The 22045-nt window shown below is 34.1% G+C and overlaps 1 protein-coding gene across 1 annotated transcript in view; it reads left to right on the top strand.

The window, feature by feature from the left end:
* The window catches only part of LOC131693369 (SCY1-like protein 2), a 302979-nt gene that overhangs the window by 255176 nt on the left and 25758 nt on the right, over positions 1-22045 (top strand). The window contains exon 21 of the mRNA XM_058981132.1: positions 4416-4565. Coding sequence (XP_058837115.1) covers positions 4416-4565 — 150 coding nt within the window. The remainder of the gene's footprint in view (positions 1-4415; positions 4566-22045) is intronic.

Genomic DNA, 22045 nt, shown 5'->3' with positions numbered 1-22045 from the left:
CGATAAACATTAGATTTTTGACATTTTATGATGAATAACTTTTAAAAAGAGCATAATCACACGAATTAACTGTTTTTGTTGGAACAAAATTCCAAATATCTCGAAAACTATCGCATTTTGGAAGATTTTTATTAAATACATTTTGATTTAAAATTAGAGTTAGAATTATATTCTGTAATAAAATTACAGTTTTGTTTGTCAATTGGCATGAAATTTAATAACATGTATAAAGTTATTGTTAGAAAAACTTTTTTACCGATAAATTCTCCATCATACAATCACATTCAAAATGTTTCTTTTCTCTTGAAGTTTTTATTGACAAAATATAAAAAAAAATTAGAAAAAATGGTTTTACAATTTAAATTTTTAACATAAACAAACACAAATTTTTTTTCAGTGTATATTTTTTTCGCACATATATATTCATTCTCTCAAACTCGTCCTCAGAAAGTTTTGCTGTCTAAAAAACAGTAAACGAACAAAAAAATTGAAATTATTCCACGTAGAAATGTTTAAGCCCTTTAAAAAAATTGCTCTTAAGTCAAAATAATCTTACTGATTGTGGAAAATATTTAGTCTTCCATACCGATAAAATGTGTAAAGTTACATAGGAATCCAAGATGGTCGATCAGGATTTTAATTATTTTCGAACGGATCTTCGTGGAATTCCTCTTTAGCAACTAACCAGCCAAATTTATAACTGGGTCTGATACCAAATATCATAGAAATCAATAATTCCAGTTGTTATTAGTCCCTTCTGATCGAGTACATGTATATTGTGCACAATTTAGAGCACGTATAAGTTGAATGTTATGCCATTAATATTAAATTATGCTGAAAAATTTGAAAAAATACTTCTTGGTTCATTTTTATATAGAAAACGTCAAAAAACTAAAAAGAATAATCTTATCCCAGTTGATCGTAGCAAGTCATGGTTCATTTTGATTTTTATGAGATTTTGGGAAATATTCATATGGACAATTGCTCCAAAGATACCCTGTCAATATATTTAATAATTTGGTTTCTAGTGGGCGTTTCTGACCATTATGCAAGTAAACTGCGTACAAGGAAAGTGGTTTAACAGTTACGCTATTCTCGCGCCCTCAAATTGAAACTTTGATTGTTAAGAATTAAATTCCAATTAAAATATGACGAGTGTTTTTTGACGACCGTTTCAAGATACTACCTACAGTTCCAGGCCATATGATTATTAGACCGACACTTAAAAGTAATTTTTTTCGGAACATTGCTCAATCGAAAGGTGATTGCTTCCGTAAGTCGAATGCTAAATCGTCACTGTTGTGCTATCTTATGACAAACGCCATTTTGATGAAACATGATGAAAAATTGTAATATTTTTGTTTTAAATCACTTGGGATTAACTCAAGTCAAATTGTACAATATTCATTTCAAAATCGAAATTCCAAGTCCGCACTCCAGAAAAAATGACTTAAATGTCCATCCCATACATTCCAAATCTTAACCAGCTAATAACAAGAAATCTAAACCAAGACTATCATATCTAGTTAAAATAGCAACCAAAAATACAAGAATTGTGAAATCTTTCTTCTCTAAGGTAAATGACGTGTCACATATAGCATTCCTTGAAAAAACTGTGAAGGCTGCTATGCAGGAATGACCAAAAATAGACTGAAAACAAAGATTTAGGGCCCCCTTAATCTAATATCAATAAATTTGATATACTGATCGAAATATATTATAGGGCAATGAGCTTATAATCGACATGTTTCTATTACACTAGTGTACAGTATTTCCAAACTCAATAAGCTGCTGGTCATTTTCAATGTAAAATCGTGTGCTGAATCCGAAAATGAAATCCAAAAAAAGTACAGTAAAACAGTTATCGAGTGACAAATATCTTCGGTTATAGCATATCGACATGAAATATTATAATGTTAAATTAAAGGAAAATGGATGTACATTCTAGCTTTGGAACATTTAGTTTTAGTGTGATTAATGGTTCGGACGTTATTTACGAGTTTGTTGAACATTCTCTTAATTTTTCCTCATTTTTTGAAGAAAAATGAGGGTTTGCTCAAGATTTTGGGCAAGATAGAAAATATCTTAAAAATTACATTTATATGGGAATTTAGAGCTAATATCCAATAAAAATAATCACTTATTAGTTTAAATCGGATGGAAATTGTGGAAGCTATTCATTTAGTTGTAGAATTGGAATTTTGAGTATTGAGAATATTTAATCATTCAATAGCACAAAACAGCTCCATTAAGCGATAAATTATTATTTAATTAACAAATATTAAGGAATCACATGGTGAATGCTTCATTTCAGGAAAAATACAGGAAGTTGGTGTATTGGAGCATTTGATTAAAAAGTGGACTCTACCCTAAATGTCAAAAATTCTGATGTTTCTGAATTTTACCGACAAGGAATTTATTTCCATTTTGTTTCTGAGAACTTTCCATGTTCAACAAGGAATAAAAAGAATCATTAAAGAATAATAGAGAAATATGCACGAGAAAATGATTAAATTTGATATGAATGACAAAATGCCTTAGAGTCCTAACTTCTCGTATTCTGAAAAAGGTCGCCAAGGTCCCGTTCGATTTCTGAAATTTTTCCACATTACAAAAACTGCAAAAAATGCATGATTTGCAGCATAGAGCAGAAAGGTCACTATGAATTAGGCATTTTTTGGACAAAATTCCTCAAAAGTCCAGCTTCTCCTACTTTTTGGGAAACGAAGATATTTTTTATAACAATGGTATAAATTAAAAATTTTCGAGTGCTACTTCGAAAGCTATAGCATTTAAAACATTTTTCCTTCATATTTTCCCATAGTGCCATTGCCAAAAATTTCAAGCGAAGTGGGCAGGGCTCTAAAACTGTCCGAAAGCTGTGAAATTTGGCATCTGCGCTTACTTTGACATTTGTCACAACGTGAAAGGGGGTGCCTTTGAGATATCAAAAATTAGTGTTTTTGCAATGCCCTAGTAGGCAAGCTACGCTGGAGTACTTTATACGTTATGATACGCACTTAGGAAAACGAGCCCCATTCAAACGCACTTTATTCTTTCTTTCTAAACCCAATCCATAGTTTTTCGTTGTGTTCATAAGCCGTGATAATCAAATTATAAATTTAAACAATTTCTTCGCCATTTTATCAAAAATATGTTTAGCAATGTAGTATTACATTTTGGATTATGAATGACATAAATCATTTATAGAAAGTGTGTTCGGAAACGACTCGGCAAAAGTGAAAATTTCCAGTTCTTTTTCGATCAGAGCCGTCAATATGATGCATCAACCAATAAAAAATGATGAAAAATTTTAAATTTGGGTCCGATGCTGATTTGTTTTTTATCATTCGCATTGAGCTGTTTGAGGCGAATAAGACATCTCCTCAAAAGAGTGTACAACACCAAGAAGAAAATATTTGTGCTGTGTGCGTGGCTGATGTAATACGATTCAATTAGATTGTGTCGATCCATGCTACTAGCTGAGACCATCATTTTTATTTTCAATGGTTGATAAGTAACACAGACAACGAAAAAACCGTTTATGAAAACGTCGGACCGAAGCTCGTTTGTGATTGGTTCCCGCTAATTTCATGCAAAAAGCTGCAAATTTTAAACCGACTTCATTGTGATTTCAGTCCAATGTTCAAATCACTCGGGTTAGGCCCTTTTTTCGTGAGACAAAATATCAACAACGAAAAAGAAGACGATTAATATGATGCGACCGTGTCGGTGGATTGAACTCTTTTTTGTGGTTTGTCCAGTGCTAGTTACGCCAATTGAATGGAATTATGCCTATCAATACCGGATGAAAAGACGATTATTAGGATGAGGCCGCCTCCGTGGACTCACTGCATTATTTAGTTTGTGCAACTACGCGCTAGTAACCGGTGCATTTTGCCGCGGCGGTGCGTTTTAACACATCTTCCTCTGCACAATGACACAACATTGATCAGCAGAAATTATGTCTCGATGGGCACGCTAAACTTTTAGTTTTCTATTATACCTCCAAAATACCTCATTTTGTGATACACCACTATATAGCACATATTATCCACTATGTATTTTAATTAGGACGGTCAGCGAACATGTTCTGGCTAGATGAGATCACTTAAAGAAGATACGGGTTATAACTATCAAACAAATCAATTGATATTGGTTTCAGATAGGCATATGTGCCTTCACTTCAATTTCCAAAAACAACACCAAACCTTCCGAATTCATCAGCGGCAAGTCCCTCTGTTGCATTTGACTGATTTGACCTTCTCACACAAACAAACAATATTATTCACTGAATCTGACAAATGCTAATTAATAAATTAATTGTTTTTTCTCATTTTCGGTTAATTTCTCGCCACGATTGTGTGTCGTTGCGATTCTTTTGTGTTTTTGTTTCCTTTCATTTCCACTTGCAGGGCGGCTCAATGCCAAATACGTCTAGTAGCGTGCCGTTCCTGCTCTCTTCCAGCATGCAGTCGATCCGTAGCCGCCGTACTTCGACAGTGCTATCTTCCGGCCCGCTCGGGTCCGGATCGGGGCTGCTGCAGCAGCTCGGTTCCGGCATGGTAAGACAACTGACTGGTTACGGTGGTGGCTCCGGTGCCGCAAGTCCGGTTCAACAGTCTATTTTCAATGGAAATTCTAGTAGTCACACTCGAAGCAATTATGTACGAAAGTGTCCGTCACTCAATATAACATTCAGTGGCTAAAGTTTACTAATTATTAAGCGATTAAGCTAGACTAATTTTTTTTCTTTTCCAATCTATATGTTTTTGTTTTGTACTTTAATGCTTTTAATCTGCATCTTTTCTATACTCTCTATATGTTAAACTAAACGGTCTCGTTTCAGAGATCAGCACACTATGATGTTTTTCTTTTATATCTACAATATTAACACGAGTTCAAGTTTTAATATTTTGTGTTAATGATTACCATTTTAGCATAATCTCACAAATATGTTTATGTCATAACATAACCACATATATTCTGATGCACAAACCCTGTTACACACACTATGTCCTATAGCTGAAAAAATCCACCACAAATCCTCAACTGTATTTCACATTTTCACCTCTAACTGCGGCATGTCTTCCATTGCGAAAAGCAAACCTTCCCCCTTTCCTTTAATATAAATCAAAAGAAGTAACGAAATCCTGGAACCATAATAGGATTGATTTTAAAGTCAACCCCAGGCAGAGGTTGAAGGGATTCTTTATTTAGACGGAACTTTCTTTCCGGTAAGGCCTATATAGAAAAGTAGACATATATTTTGATAGTATAATTGGTAGAAAGACGTTTCGGTTATCTTAAATGAAAATTGAAGAGTCACGTAAGTACACTAATTAACATAAACAAGTATAAAAAAACGAACGTTATCATGGATAAGAATATAAAACGAGCCAAAACGTTGGATGTCGAATTATTTCGCTGCGCAGTTTTACATGTGATATTTCAAGTAGGAGTAGACGAATGCGAACGAAACGTGTGTAGAAAATTAAACCATATAATCAAACATCACTGCTACATTGTAGGTTAAGAACATTGAACGAAACAATTTGAAATTATTACGTACGTGGATTGAAAATACGGATGACAAGCAAAGATATAGTAGAGAAAGACGATTTTAGAAGAAATTGCAAATATCCAAAAACCCTTGATAAGGTGCTCAATTGATAACCGTCGAACGTTGAGAGTGTGAAAGAGGCACTACGATAAAAGCCACAGTTGGTCTGGATAAGTAAGCAAGAAAATTTCACTGTTGCACTTAACGAAATATACCAGGTCGTAAAATAAAGCAAACATAAAAGAGCCCTGCCGACTTTCTACCGTTTGCACAATATTCACGTTTTATTTTTCCTTGTCGACGCTAAATGATGAGTTACCGAAACAGAAACCATCTTCGCATAATAGTCCATAAAAACGATGGTGTGAGCTAACAGAGTTATTCAAAGGGTACGTGTCGCTGACGGTGAAAGGTGGAAGCTGTAGTATTAATTCAGAATTAGATGTTTATCGGAGAAGTGAGCTTATGAAATTGTATAATTTCGGAACGAATGGGAACGATTCGTTGAAAGATATATATTTTTCAGTGTTTTTGCAGTTACGAATGGCCCTTCGTTGACGTTTTGTTTTATAATTTATTGAAGTGTCTCTAATTGACGGCTTATTACTAATCAAAACCTAGATGAAAGATTGTTCATCCATTTTTTTTTTCGAAACTAAAATTTATTTAACAGATTTTTTTTGATTAGATAGGTTTCAACATTAAAATCATTCGCGTTTCTTTGCAAATTTTTTTGATAGATATCATTGTTATATGCAAACACAAGAAAAGCAAAATTTTTAATTAGCTTTTGTTTACTTTCTGCCAGCCCAAGCAATCCCTGTACCTATAGTTTTACGTTCAACTTTCTGGCTAGAGGATTTTTTATTGTAATTCTGGAAAATCATATAAAAAGCTACAAAATCCTAATCTATACACGAACGGAGGTCTGCATAAGGATATTTCTTTTCTTAGAAAATGTAAAAAGTTTAAATTGACCCCAACTAATCATAAAGTCAAGTTGAAGACAATCGTGCCATTAAGTGTAGTGAAAAGGATGGAAGCCGATTTCTTAAATCATAGTATAAAACGTTTATATAGTGTATTAAATGTGACAACATTGGAGTCCTATAGCCTGCATTTGAAGTTGGCTAAAGAGCACCCAACGAGTTTTTGTTTGTTTCTAACAAAAGTGAAAATGGCCGAAAGGTGTGAAGCAGAAAGGAAGAGAAAATTACTGAATAAAAAATTCAATAATTTACAACGAAAATTTACCATTGACCGACCTAAACCGACAGTACACCTTTTAAATGACTTTGTGGTAAATCCCTCATCCCAAAGCTTTACCGAAGAACAATCGACTTTATTAAATCAGGGACTTATTTATGCAATAGAATCAAGACCAAATTTTGAACAAGTAATTATTGACCTAGAGACTGGTATCAATAATTGCAGCCTTTATTTTTCAACAATTAATGACGCTAGATTCACGATAGCGGAAATAATTAAAGAAAATACTCCACAAAAATTTTAAACAAAATAAATAACAATTATAAAAGAATTGATGGAAAACTCAGTTTTTAATTTGAAGGCTGATAAAGTAGTAATATTGGACAAAGGCCAATATGACGCTGACATGACCCAAAAAATTATATCTGGCCCATATAGGGCACATAGAACGAACTTCCTTCCGGACATGATCAAACATGTTGAAAAAACTCTTAAAGACTGCAAACCCATCTTGGGAGAAAATCTAAATCGTCTCAAAGTTTCAAACCCCATTTTACTCCCAATAAAGGTACTCCAAAAATTCACAAACCAGGAAATGAAATCAGAGAAATTATTTCATCAATAGGTGCCCCAACCCAAAAAATTGCAAAATGGCTAGTACAAGAATCACCAATACACAAGAATTCACTCTCAAACTTCAGAACTCAGGTGAAATCAAAGACGATGACCTATTCTCATCTTTAGAAACTCCTTTGACGTAACCGCACTATTCCCAAGTGTCCCTATAAAAGATTCAATTAACCTCTTAGAGGATTGGTTACTACAACACAATAGCAACAGTTTATGGAAAAGCAAAGTAAGATCTTATATCAAACATGCTCGCCTTTGCATGGAAGTAAATTATTTCACATTCCGAGATGTCTTCTACAAACAAACCAAGAGTGCCCCGACGGATAACCCACTATCTTCTTTTCTTTGTGAACTATTTATGTCAAACCTAGAAAAATGTTTGAAAGAGAAAGGCGAATTACCAAAACGCTGTTGGCGATACGTTGACGATATCTTCGGTATGATCAAACGTAAAAATTTATCCCGGATGTTGGAAACTATTGACAGCATCCATAAAAAATATCAATTTTTCACATGAAGAAAAGAAAGATAGCAAATTGCCCTTCTTGGATGTGTTGGAAAAAGAGAGGTCCTTGACTTTCGAAATACAGTAGGATTCCGTTTTTGGCAACAATATTTTTTTTCAGTTGCCAAAAATGGAACCTTACCTTAAAAGCTTTTATTTTCAATTTGTGACATCATAAATGTTACAAGAACATTAATTATATGAGAATATGTGAAATGGAATGAAATAATAGAAAAAATCAACAAATTTAACTTTATTCCCTATACCCGCCCCCATAAAATATAGTAAATATGACTCCTATGTTTGGAAATAAAGTCAAAAGCGATATCCATTATTACAACAAAATGATTATTGAGCATTTTTCAAAAGATTTACTATGAACAAAAATAATGTTGCCAAAAACGGAACTTTTTGTATATAGGAAACCTACAAATACCGAAAAAATTATACCAAAAACTTCAAACCATTCTTATCAGCATAAAATGGCCGCTTTTCATCACATGGCCCATAGAATACTTACTTTACCATTAGGGGAAGAAGCAAAAATTAAAGAAACAGAATTCTTTTTCGAAATAGGCAAGCTCAATGGGTATCCAGAGCAAACCATCCAATCAATAATTAATAAAAAATCTAGAATGCCTAATAAGCAAACTCTCACAACATTAACTCCAACAACTGAAATTTTAAAAAGGATAGCAGTAGATTTCAACAAAAATACAGCTTATCCACTTAGAACAAAATTAAAAAGTTTGGTATAAACCTAGTTTTCAGTAGTGGAAACTAGCAACTAAAATCAATTCCAGGATCCAAAAAGGATCCGATAAGAACATTGAGCAAATCAGGGGTAAACAAAATATCATGTTCACATTGCGATAAAGTTTATATTGGACAAACCAAATGAACATTACACTGATAGAATATATTCGTAGATCGCTGCGAATTAGATTCGTACAGATAATTTTCATAAAATCAATATTAATTCTTCAAAAGGGCTAATGAGATTTTTGTAAGCAAACTTCTTTCGCACATTACTCCGCTGCCGAGTTGAATTTCATGAAAAATATACTTGAATCAACATATTTACCCTTGGTAGAATCAATTTCAAATGTTTTCTGTGTTGAAATTATAACAAAATAAGAGAAATCAGCAAAACAATAGTTTGTTTACAAATCTTATTAGCCCTATTCAAAAGTTGATATGGTAATATACTTATACCATTACTTCACACCACAAACTTTCTAGTAGTCAATAGAGGCGAGCAGATTGAAATAAAATCGATTTCGCCAGATCGATCCTTTTAATTTAAAAAATCGTTGTTGTCATACATCGATCCTAAAAGATATATGCTAAATAATATGCTAATGAATACGAAAACTTTTCTAAGATGAACGAAATGAATTCGTGTGACCAACAAAATCGTTCGTAATATCCATAAATGTTTATTGAAATAAACGAAACATTTCTCTCCATTCACGAAAAATAATGTCGTTATCGACGATAACATTCGTTTAATGTACACTAAATAAATAACATTTACGAAAATTTTCGTTCATCAGACGACCATTTCTTCATACCATAATAAAATTGATTTGGCCAGATCATTTTTATTAAATTAAAAAAAATCGGTGTTGTCAAACATCGATCCCAAAAGATCGAATGAAAAAAATAATATGCTAATGAATACGAAAACTTGTTTATGATGAACGAAATAAATTCGTGCGACCAACGAAATCAGTCGTAATATACACAAACGTTTATTAAAATAAACAAAACATTTCGTTTCATTCAGGAAAAATAATGTTGTTATCAACAATAACATTTGTGCAGTGTATACCAAATATGTAAAATTTACGAAAGCTTTCGTTCACCAAGCGGCCATTCTTGTGCATGAAATGAACGAAACCTACTATTTACAATGCACGAAAATACTTCGTTGCAGAAAACGACGAATGGATTCGTGCATTGCATGACCAATTTCATTATATTTACGAATTTATATTATCAGTGTAGAAATTCGGTTCAAGGAGCATATTGCAGAGATAGCAAAAGCTTCTAGGGAATCTGATGAAGATTCACCATTTCACTTCAAATCCAAGGTAGCGGAACACGCTTTTTCAGAAAAACATAACCTAACTATAGAAGAAATTAAAAATCAACGTCAAATCTTCAATCCTTAGAAATTAGTCGTAGCTGAAAGCCTAGAAATGTTCAAACATTCCTCTCCTTCCTTGCTAAATCGATACCAAGGTAACGGATATTCATAGCTCTTCGAAGTATTACCTACGTGCAAAAAACGGTCAGCTTCACGCACCTAGGTACTTACTGACCACAACCTACCCATTTTTACATTTCTTATAAAAGAAATGTATAGAATTCGCTCAAACTTTCAAGATTTTTTCCGAGGCCCGGAGGGCCGAATCTTATATACCGATCGACTCAGCTCGACGATTTGGGACAATGTCTGTGTGTGTGTGTGTGTGTGTGTGTGTGTGTCTGTGTGTGTGTATGTAACGGACAAATTCTCATTCGTGTTTCTCAGCAATGGCTGAACCGATCTTATCCAAACCAATTTCAAATGAAAGAACTAAAAAACAGTATGAACGCTATTAATTTGTTTTTGATTCTGATGTTTAGTTTTCAAGATATGAATGTTTGAATGCGTAAAAATGGCGTTTTTTGCAGTTTTTTTGAATTATCTGCCGAAATTGACAATACAGATTAACAATTTATATGTTTTTAGACAGCTTTAACAAATACCTTTCGAACAAGCTATAGATTGTTGAAATCGGACTATTATCAAAAGAGATATTTATAATTAAATGCGGACGAAAGATTTTTATCATTTCCCATTGCCAGAAATATGACCAAAAACATGTAATCTATTATTAACGCCAAAACGGCTTATTTTAGGTAAATAGTATCTTCGGAGAATTTAATGGAGGTAATATGCGCTTTCTTTTGGTATTGTGCTTTTGCTAATTAATCCCCCTATGAGTGAGATATTTTCACAAATTTTCTTGGAAGTGATTATATCGAAATGACGTCTTCAGCAAATTTATAGCTCTTACTTTTGCGAATAACTTTACTGAAGACTTTAAATATCTATTTTGAATACTTTAAAAGTTATGGATTGTTGTTTGTGGATTACCTTTTGTCGCCTATTTATTGTTCAATATAGTAATAATCCATTGAAATAAGCCAAACATTATTACGATAAAACGAATTTTGTATTTCATTTTTCTATCTACAACCGCTAGAAATAATCACCGAACACTTCCAAGTTGTCTGGAAAGAACTTGATAACTTATCAATGCAAAAATGTTCATTTGTGCGAACCTTCTGACTGCAATTTTTCTAACTTATGACCATCGGATCGATCTGAAACATATCGGAAAATGAAAAGCGAAATAAATAACTACAAGCAACGGCGTAGCCAAGAGAAGGTTTTGGGGTTTAACACCATACAACCCCCCCCCCCTCCACCACACCCAAAAAAAAAAAATTGGATTGAAGTTGAAAATTTTCGGCAGGACCTGGATCTCCCGGATCTTTCTCCTTGATCCGCCGCTGGTTTCAAGCGATGTTTCATTATCACATAGTATCTCAAGATCGTGGCTGTCGATCCGTTGTATGTATGTGCAAATCGTACTGAACATGTAATATTCATTTCCACCATTGTATTGAACATAACCAGCCATGGAATCGTAGTCTGGACAAATGATACAAGCACAATTGCACCACTAGGTGGATTAAAACAAGTTTTCATTTTGGGAATGCGTCGAGTTGAGACGAAAACGTAATATGATTAATAACGAGGATAACACTTTCCGAATGTAGAGAGAAATTTATGAAAAATGACGCTTTCCATTCGACTCTAGCAGGTTCTGATCTATTTTGATGAGCATTTGATTTTTGTTGTATGACCAATTATATGTATAGGTAAAATATTCAAAAACAGTAATTTAAGGTTAAGATAGCATCATTTTGAAACCGCCAATTTCGGAGGTTTAGTATCTTCGATGAGTTTTACAAACATTAAACAGCGCATCATTTGATAAAATAATTTTGACGGTATATCGTCCAAGAAGTATTTATGGTGAATTTTCTCAGGTTAATATTCATGACTACAATAAAGTCTCAACAAATTCGCTAAAGGCACGAACTCTGTTACTATTGTCTGAAAAATTAATTCTGCATAATTTTAAAACTTCAAATATTACGGTTTCGGAATTATGCCGTTTGGACAGTAAGATCGATTTTCACCAAACCCCCACCAATTGTAAAATTGGTATTGTAAAAAAACGTAAGGGCGATACTTCAATGCTGATAAGTGGGACCGAAAAATTAACCAACGCCAAAGGGGCGATACTATCATTTTGTCAATTTCAATAGCAAACACAAATTTTAATTTAATAATTTTAAATACTTCATGAAGTTTTGGGTTTCGATCACTGAATCATGCAATCTAGGATGTAAAAAAACACAATAGCTCTTAAAAAGGAAATAAAACCAAGTCTGGAAATATTCACTGTTGATTTTCTTTGAATGGTGTCAATGCTAGTATCGCTTTTCTCAAGAAAAAGTGTTGATTTCTTCTTCTCAGTCACGTTGGAAATTTGAGTAAAGTATAAACTTCAAGTCGATTAAAAAAAATCGATTTTTTTGGCTCAGTACAATATATAACCCCTTTAGGAAAATTCAGTTTTCCCACTACAATGCATTGATTAAGGAATTTAGATATTTTTTTAACAGAGCATTAGCAATAATTCGTTTGTATTTGTCTAGTTTATGGGCCATTTTTTCGCTTTCCCATTGATTTGGTTTGAGATCTATCCCATGTAGTATGTGTCATCAAAAACATCGCGAAGCATCAAGTTCTAAATGTTCTCAAACGATGTAATATCCGAAGAGAGTGATAAGAGTTATAAGAAATGTCTCATCACACTGTTAGGTGGATTAAAAGCGTTTTTCTAGATAAACCCCATAGCAATCCCGTAATTTCCTATAGACTGATACAAACACTGAAGAAGATTACAAGTAGTAATCAAAATACAGGTATACCTCGATTTAATGTACAGGTTAAATCGAATTTTATGTTAAATCGAAACATAAAAGAAATGTGTGTTTTCGAACAGAATTATTATTTTATTTATCGCTCGAAATATTTGCAAGGATATTACTGATTGAATCCACTTAACAGTGACATTCATAACTAAATAAATAAATTATCAGCAGCTGAGATCTCAGCCAACATTTTTTTTTTTTGCTGAAATCTTAGTGAAAGTCACATTTGACACTGAGACTCGGAAAAAAATGAAACACAAACTGAAATATCAGTTTGCGTAGGACCACGTAGCATTTGATGGCTGAAGCCAAAAATTGATCCACTGCTCTCCGGCGGCAAAAACGGTAGTCTTCTTTTCATTTTTTTGGATTTATTATCTAGATTTCTATTTAAACACGAAGATTTATTATGTTAAATAATATAACTCCTGGGGGACTAGTACCCAGAGTCTTTGAACATCTTGAATCGCACGCAAATGCCAGTTAAATTTTTTTGAACCCCTATCTCTTCTCCTTTTGCTGAGTACGCAGTAATATATACGGAATCTAATCACAACTTGTGTCGGACTAACATCGCTTCTGTGTCCTTCCTCTATCTACATTAAGTCATGACCGGCTCCTGGTAAGCTCGCAATGTTTGTTTAACAATACTGATAAATAAACACCGTGAGCTTACCAGAAGTCGTACATTGAAGGATGGCTTGTGTCTTTCGTCGTTATCGTCTGTTGATTTTCTGTGCAATTCCAGGAGGTGTCGATCCACAACGAGTTTTTTTTCTGCAAAGCCCGAGTTAGGTGCGTTCACCACTCAACCATCGAGAAACTTTCATGATCTTATTACAAATTCCTAATAGTTTCGCAGTCACCGCTATCAGGGATGTAATACACCTCAGAGCAAATAAAGAGAAGAATAAAAAACGCTCTTTGCACTTTTCATGCGAACCACCGCTCTTCTCTTTCACAATAAACCTCTTCACTACGATGTGTGTTGCTCCCATACGTGCATTCTACTCCATGGTTGCACACCTCAAAGAGTAGAAATAAAGAGGCACTTTAGTGTGAATCTTGGTCCCACGCGCACGGAAGCAGAGAAGGCAACAAAAATATTTTAAAAACGTTCTTCCGATCAAACTTTATCTGGATTCTAGTTTGATTCGCCTTCCTACCTGTTTGCCAGTGAGGGGAGGCACAAAAAAGTGGCTCTTCAAGATGACTCTTTGAACGAAATTGTGCAGCTCTTGGTGCACAGATCTTTCTCTTTTTCGTTTTCAAGTTTCTCTTGGTGCGGTCGTTCTGCACATCGCAGTTTTTTTTGCGCTGCTCTATTTTCCATCGGCGAATTTCGCTCTTTGTGGCACATTGTGTGAGCATTTGTAGTTAAATGCACACCAGGTTTGTTGTGCCTGGTGTGCATTTAACTATAAACAAGCATAGTGGAATTATATAGGGTGTTTGGTTCATGGTTGAGAACCTCTCGAGGGGTGATTGCCTGTAATATTTGGAGAAAAAAATCGTTCAACACATATCATCAAATCTCAGCCATTACAAAGTTATTGAACTTTTTGTATTAAAAACTTTTTTGTCTTAAACTACCTCTAACTCAAAAAAGTATACTTTATATTTCAAATATTTTAGAGCCACTGGGAAGGTGAGAAAATTTCGCATTGAGTGATGCCCTCACATGTTTCAGCTAATGAGTTTAAGTAGCCTTTTCAGAGTAATTTGTTGAAAATTAAACAATTTAAATCGATTTTTCGTTCATTTCTTGAAAATCCTAATAGTTAACCTCATCATTTTAATAATCCAGATTGTTAGCCTTGAAGAGCTGCATAATTCGTTCTTTGACATGATACACTTACCTTTTCTTATTTTCATGAATTTGGGTTATTCAACTTGGATATTTTTATCTCATTTTCACAAATACCAGCTCTAATTGAAAAAGTATGGCACCTATTGTACTTTTTTTCATTTTATTCGAAAGCCAGGAAAATTTTACATAGAAAAATGTATTAATACCTTTCAGCTAAGTGAATTTAGTATTCTTTTAGAAGTAAATTAGTTTAAAGTTAGTGCTATTATTAGCATTTTCGTCAATTTTCTTAAAATAGTAATTAATAAACATCACCATTATTATCATGGAAATAATGCATCTCAGCAAGTTCTATAGTTCTTTTTTGACTCCATTTAATTATCTCTTTAGGTTTCGACGCAAAATCGTTTTTATCACATCGTTTCATATGCAAAAATAACTATTTCGAACCCACTACATTTGTGGCGAGGTCATGCTGTGTTAACTATTAAATAGCAGCAAAATGAAAAGAGATATAGACATAGTGTCAAATAAAAAGTTATAGAGAACATTAAGGGGCATCAAATGAACAATAGTAACGATAAATTTTGTAGATTAATAATTAGAATAATTAAAAAACTCTCCAAGAAACACAAATTTGGAGTTATTTCATTAGTAAAAATTATTTAGTACACTTAACTAAAAGATATTTGTACATACACTGATAGGATATTTTCTCAGCTTTCCAATGAAATCTAGTAAATAACGATATAAAGTATATTTTTAGATAAGAGTCTTTTAAGCACTTGCAAGTCGGTTACAGGAAAAGTATAGTAATGAAATTACAAAGAAATGAGAAGAGATAGGAATATGACGTCCAAGAACAAATTATGAAAAGTCCTAAAACCCAACTTTTGGATAATGGATATTGCTATAATCATACTTCTTTATTTCGAGAAAATTAGAAAAAAAACTCCTCAAAAACACTAACTTTTAACTACTTTACAGCTAAAAGGTAATTAAAACTAATTAACTAAAAGATATGAGAACACCATTCAATAGGAAATTTTCTCACCTTTCGAATGGAACTAAAAGATTTAAAATACAAAGTATACTTTTAAAGTTAGAGGTATTTAAGACAAGTAAGTTTATGACAGTCTATCACCCCCCCGAGAGGTTCTTGACCATGAACCAAACACCCTGTATGGTAGAAAACATATATAAAGTACAAAATCCCGTTCTTGAACATGGGTTAGACTTAGGTCGGTCGTAATGGTTCACACTGAAATAATATATTTAAATGTTATCCTAATTGTCTGGGTATTACCGTACTGAAGAGCAGAATCAATGTTAGAAACGGTTTTTTTTATTTATGTAACTTTAAATTTATTCATTCGTCACATGATAGAAACGGTTGAACTTAAACTCACTGTAGTTAAAATTCTAAAACGATAAGACAAGTGGCATAGTCAAACCTAATTCTCAACAAGTGATACGTACTGGTGGAGCTTACAGATGTTAAAAAACATGATACGTGAACTATAAGTAACATTCTGTCCAGAGAGATGCATTTCATGTTGCAGTTGCATGTTGATATTACCACGAATCCCGTAGATGCACCATCTGCGTCATCTGCGTACGTTTGTGTAATTACGAGTAAGGTTGCAACTGTCCGACACTATCAACATTGTAGCTTCTGACTTTCTCGTTTCGCGATGTGAATCCATACACCTATAAATGTGTACCTGTCCCGATCGAAGGCCCAGGTGCAATGAATACGTAATGCACGTCATCCAATGAGTAGTCAGGTAACTAGTTCATTTGCTCAATAGATGGATGCATAGATGGCCGTCCCTCCCACACTGCGGCAAATGTTAAAAAGACGAAGGCAAGCTTTAGTGTTAACTTTTAATTAACTGTTCTCGTGATCCGTTTATCAGGCTTAGAAAGGAACTCTCTGGACTCTGAGGATCAAAGACTGTATGGTTAGAAAGCACAATCAGCGGCACACCAACACACACACATTCATATGGGCTTTTAATTAGTTGCATTGCATCTCTTCGCTGCATGATCCGGAAGCTAGTGGCGTTTCAATATTTTCTTCTGACACCGTGGAACAGAACGGATGAGCTTTGAGTTCTCTGTGAGCGCATTTATCGATTTATTATTTAGAACTGCTCGAACTTGTCTATTCAGTGTTGACACAATAGTATCACCACACTCACTATCTATTTTCTGGTTTTCATTGTGTTTACGATCCACAAACTGTAGCTCGAGTTAACTCATTATACATCCACAGCTTTAGTTGGCGTGATTCTCTCGCATCTTGATAAGAGCTCTTTCCTTGTTCTCCGTATTTTCAAACACTGTACAATAATCATCAGTAAGGACTAACCTACTCAGTGCTATCTTAATTCGAAACGAAAAAGAAACTGTGACAATAATAGGTATAAGTAGGTGTAAAAACTTTGTGTTCATTGTTGTAAATTTCTGTATAATTTTTATTTGCAACTTACCGGCTTCTTAACTGCCTGCTATATCTATTCTGATGGAATGAAAATTCTATAGAAATCGCTTCAAACTCTGCCTAGGGTTTCATCGACTCGTAATTTTACGATGCAAATACATCCTTCATTCATCTTGGTAAATAATAATCTTTCGATGTTCATATCATGAATAATCAATTTGTTTCGACCCCGACAGCAAGCTGGGCTCAAACAAATGCTAACACATCCATTATTTATTTCACTTTATATACTGAGCCTTGCAATCTAATAGCCGGAACATGATACCTGATGCATTGATTCTGAGACACCATCCTCCAAACGAATACTCATCCTTACCGTAGCTACGCGAAACAAAATTTTGCATATCGCTGGTCACACCTATCTGGCAATTAAATTTTTTTTCCATTATAAACAGGACCCGGTATTGGGTAAACTTTTTGTCGGTACCGACAGAATGATTCTCGACACCAACAACTACCGTTTGCATTTTTATAATCGCTTTGCCTTTCTCGTTTGTCACTTTCCTCTGCTTGCGATTAATACGCTTACTCATAAAACCGAAACTGCTAAGCTGAATAATGCTTATTGCATTTAAAATATTTCAATAGCTGGTAGTGATAATTGCTTGAAAGTTTGGAATTTTAGCGACCGATTTCTCAGTAATTAACGACTGTTATATGTTATTCTACGACTCGTTTGTCCACAAGTATCTATACACGCACAAAAAATGGTTTGTACATTCAACAAAATGTTGGATTATACTTAACAAAAATGAATATTATCTGAAGTTTCATACATAATTTTGTCGGTTTCAACACGAGATGACTGTTGAATGTACAAAAGTGGTAGCTATCACTGCATATCAACATGTTTGTCATTTCGACAATCACTTTTGTTGGACCAACAATATTTTCATTAAATTAACAATCCGTTTTGTTGACCTGATAACGTTAGGGAAGTTGCCACTTTTATCAATAGAATGATCCATTTAATAATAATGTAATCATACAAGAAAAATATTGAAAATACCTGCAGATAATTCGTGTATGCAACCTCCAAGCGCACAATTACTTGCAATCCAAATTAGCGAACTCATTTACACTGACTTTACACGTCTAACAAAACAAAAACATGAACACTATCAACAAAATAGTTTGTTGAATTAAATAGCATCATGGTCGATGATTGTTAATTCCATAAGATATAATTGTTGGTTCAATAACGGATGTAGTCAACAAACAATTTTGTTGATTCAGCTGAGCAAAATTACTGTGCGTGTAGCATAACGAATTATTTTAATGTAAATCCTTCGAACTAACCAGTCTGTTTGACTATTGCACTACCAATTTGTTACACAGCTGTGGATACATTACATAACTATAATTAATATCCATGATAGGATGAGCTATAAAGCAGCACATCTGAATTCATTTGTTTATTTTTCCAAACGATTCAAAACTAATACCGACGATACTAGCTAAACCTTTACCTAAATTATTCATTCGAATCATTGAAAATCACAGCGATTAGCTTTTTTCGCAATACAAACTATTCGTGACAATTTGCCAGAAAATTTTCGTAGTTTGAAAGTTTTTATTGTCTGATAAAATCATATATTAATTTGTACTATAAATTCTAAATTTGCTACGATCATTATAGACAATTTTTTAAAACTAAGCGCAACTGATATCACAAATTGAAATATTCATGAGTCTCAGGTGACATAAATATGTTATCTCATAAATTCGCTTATCAATCATGAACATATTTCACTACCAGTATATAACTTCGGCTTTGTTTCCGCAGTACGTGGTGCCCATCAATGAGCGCCATAAAATAATCCCGGTTCGCTCGAAGCGGCACAAATTTATTATCATTGAATTCGCGGCATACCCGTTTTGTATTACATATACTTTTTTTCTTTGGCGCGTCGAACGATGACACGTGGTGTGTCATCTATTCAAACCTACAGGGGACAAATGTGTTCCAGTATTCATGAACTACTTGCTACAATCAAAACAGGAATCTCTGGCGTTAAATTATTGATTGCATTTTGCAAGTCTTTTGCATGTTTGAGCAATAGCGCCATGCCATGCCAGGTGTTGAAATAATATGCTAACATTCAGGCGTACGATATGGAAGAACCCAGGTTAGAGCGGAGCCTGCAACGGAGCGGAACAATATTTGCAATAGCCGTACTTTGGTCAGACAATGGTCCGCGGTTGGTCAAAGATCGGCTCAACAGTGGTTCGACAGTGGTCCGCCAATGGTCCAACATAGACCTTACATTCGGGTGACTTTCATATGAACTTTTCGTTCCACTATCCTTTTTCATTTTTCTTGCATTTTATTAAAAGAGTTTTCCTTCCTTGCATGAAAGGTCAAAATATAAAGTTTAAAAAAAATGTTATGGCAATACAGAGAGTGTTAGTCTTTAAATTCAATATAATAATTCCACAATTGAACCATATTTTCTCAAATTTTCATAGCAGAATACTGAAAATTGAGCGAGAGACAGTATTTCAGCGGGAGTGCCTCATCGAAAACTTGTTTTGCAGTGTACATCGTAATTCAAAATCTACTGGCAATCGTTTTGATATACTGCACAATTCTTCCTCACATAATTCCCCAGATAATTATAAGGTCCTTTATTCACATTTTTGAATTTTTCGTAGCACTTTTAGGCTAAAAACCCGATTCTCGCTAAAAAAGGGGGTTACATGTTATTGTAAAAATAATATTAAGAATAATTTTGTAAAACGCTCCTGTATTTTGCTGGACAGAATATCAATGTGTAAAAGAACCGTGCAAAAATATTGTGAAAAAAATTTTATATTGCATGCAAATTTACTGAATAGACTCTTTCTGTACTTAAAAATAAAATTGCGGACGATTTTTTACCGAAAATACCTGTCCCCGCCCCTTTGAATAAATGATCTTATCGGAATAATGTTGACTGTATGAAATCTGAAACAATCACGTTTTACGTTGTAAAAACAGAACCACGAACGGATACAAAGTATTTGGTAAATGCAGATACACTAGTTTCCCTAGCAGTGTTTAGAAGGCAGTAGTGGGTCACTCATTTTCAACCAAAAGTTCAGAAGTTTATACAGGTTTAAATTTACCTTTTTTCTGTCTAAAATGCCTAAAATTGTATATTTTTATATGATATCTTAATATGATATTTAAATATATCATTTTCTGCATCCCGATAGCACGTTCACCACGCAATTTCGAGATTTGTGCCTAGCGATGGCGTCCCATCTAGGGATCGCAGTACCGACCCTTTTCGGCGAGAACCGGTACTACGGTACTGAAGCCCTCAGTACCGGTAAAGTACCGGTACTCGAATATTTTTTTAAAAAAATCGAAAAAAGCATCAAAAACTGATGATCTTATTCTCAGATGATTGATTTGTGCTGATCAAAAAACATGTTTATTGCTTTTAATTGCTTCGGAATGGCAAGACTCATTTCACAGAATATTTTTCTTATAGGGCACCTTCTTTTATTTCGAAATCTAGGCCACTTTGAAATCAATAACTGCTAAGTGGTGCGACTTTCGTCAACTTGAACAGAAGGTAAATGTATGAAACCCTATTAACAACAGTAAATCAAAGCGAGAATGGCAGTAAATCCGAGCAGGTTAATCGCATTTCCTCTCTTGCTTTTCTGAAAATTGGTTTCGACCTTTATGTCGTTTGCCTACTATTCTCTAATGGATATCAAGGCTTTCCTGTAAACTATGGAGTTTTTCTGAATTTTCCGATCACCAATAATTACAAATCGCCCCATTTGAAGCAGTTCACCAAGTCTAAAACTGTTACCTACTAAATCGCTGTTCGTTCTTTTATAGATAAAGGTTTAAGAGCAAACCAAATACAGACATGACTTAGACCATAGTCTTATTACGCGCCACCCAGTGAATAATGGAAACCAATCAGAATGTCGCTAATTAAACTTTAACTTCAAGAATTATTATGATGATGGCCCCACCTCATTCTCACACAAAGGTGTTATCTCAACGATTTATCTAGAGGGCAAATTAATATAATTAAACGTTATCTTGCAGACCGATATTTTGAAACAGATCCCCCTGCAGAGTTAACATATTTGTCATAAAAAAATGTATAGTACCGAAAATACCGGTACTGGCTTTTGTTCAGTACCGGTAATACGGTACCAAAAATGGATCAGTATTCCCGGGATTTTCGGTACCGATATTACCGGTACCACAACCCTAGTCCCATCACTTGCCCGGTGGGAAGGCAAAAAGAGGTGAAAAAAGGGGAAGTAGAACATGACAAAATAATACAAACTATAAACAGCCAGGATTTTTCACTCTTGGAATAATAGTGAACTCTACTGATAAAACCTATAGCTCTTTACAACACTGAGTTAGAAATAATGGCACATTCAGTTACATATCAAGTTCCGTAATCGGATTCACAAAGATCACATGAATAATATTCAGCGCACTGAATAGTAGTCATGTGATAATTGAGCTTGCAATATCCTATCAGTGCCCTGAATAGAATACTGCAATTGTGCTTGTAAAAATGCATCAAACTCTTTGACATTGTCCTACTTACATCCGGCAGAAAAGTTTTTTGTTGGACGCAAGTTGGCAAACTGTGCCAACAAATATTGTCCCTAGTAACGGTTGAGGTTTTATGGTAGTTTTATCATTGAAAGTTTTAAAACGAAAACTACATGTAATTATAAGGTGATTGGGAGCAATTATAATATACTCATCCCAAGTAACCATTTGGGACC

The sequence above is a fragment of the Topomyia yanbarensis genome, chromosome 3 (assembly GCF_030247195.1).
Source record: "Topomyia yanbarensis strain Yona2022 chromosome 3, ASM3024719v1, whole genome shotgun sequence".
NCBI classification, from domain to species: Eukaryota; Metazoa; Arthropoda; class Insecta; order Diptera; family Culicidae; genus Topomyia; species Topomyia yanbarensis.
Note: the sequence above shows the minus strand (reverse complement) of the source record. Positions and strands in the feature narration are given on the sequence as shown.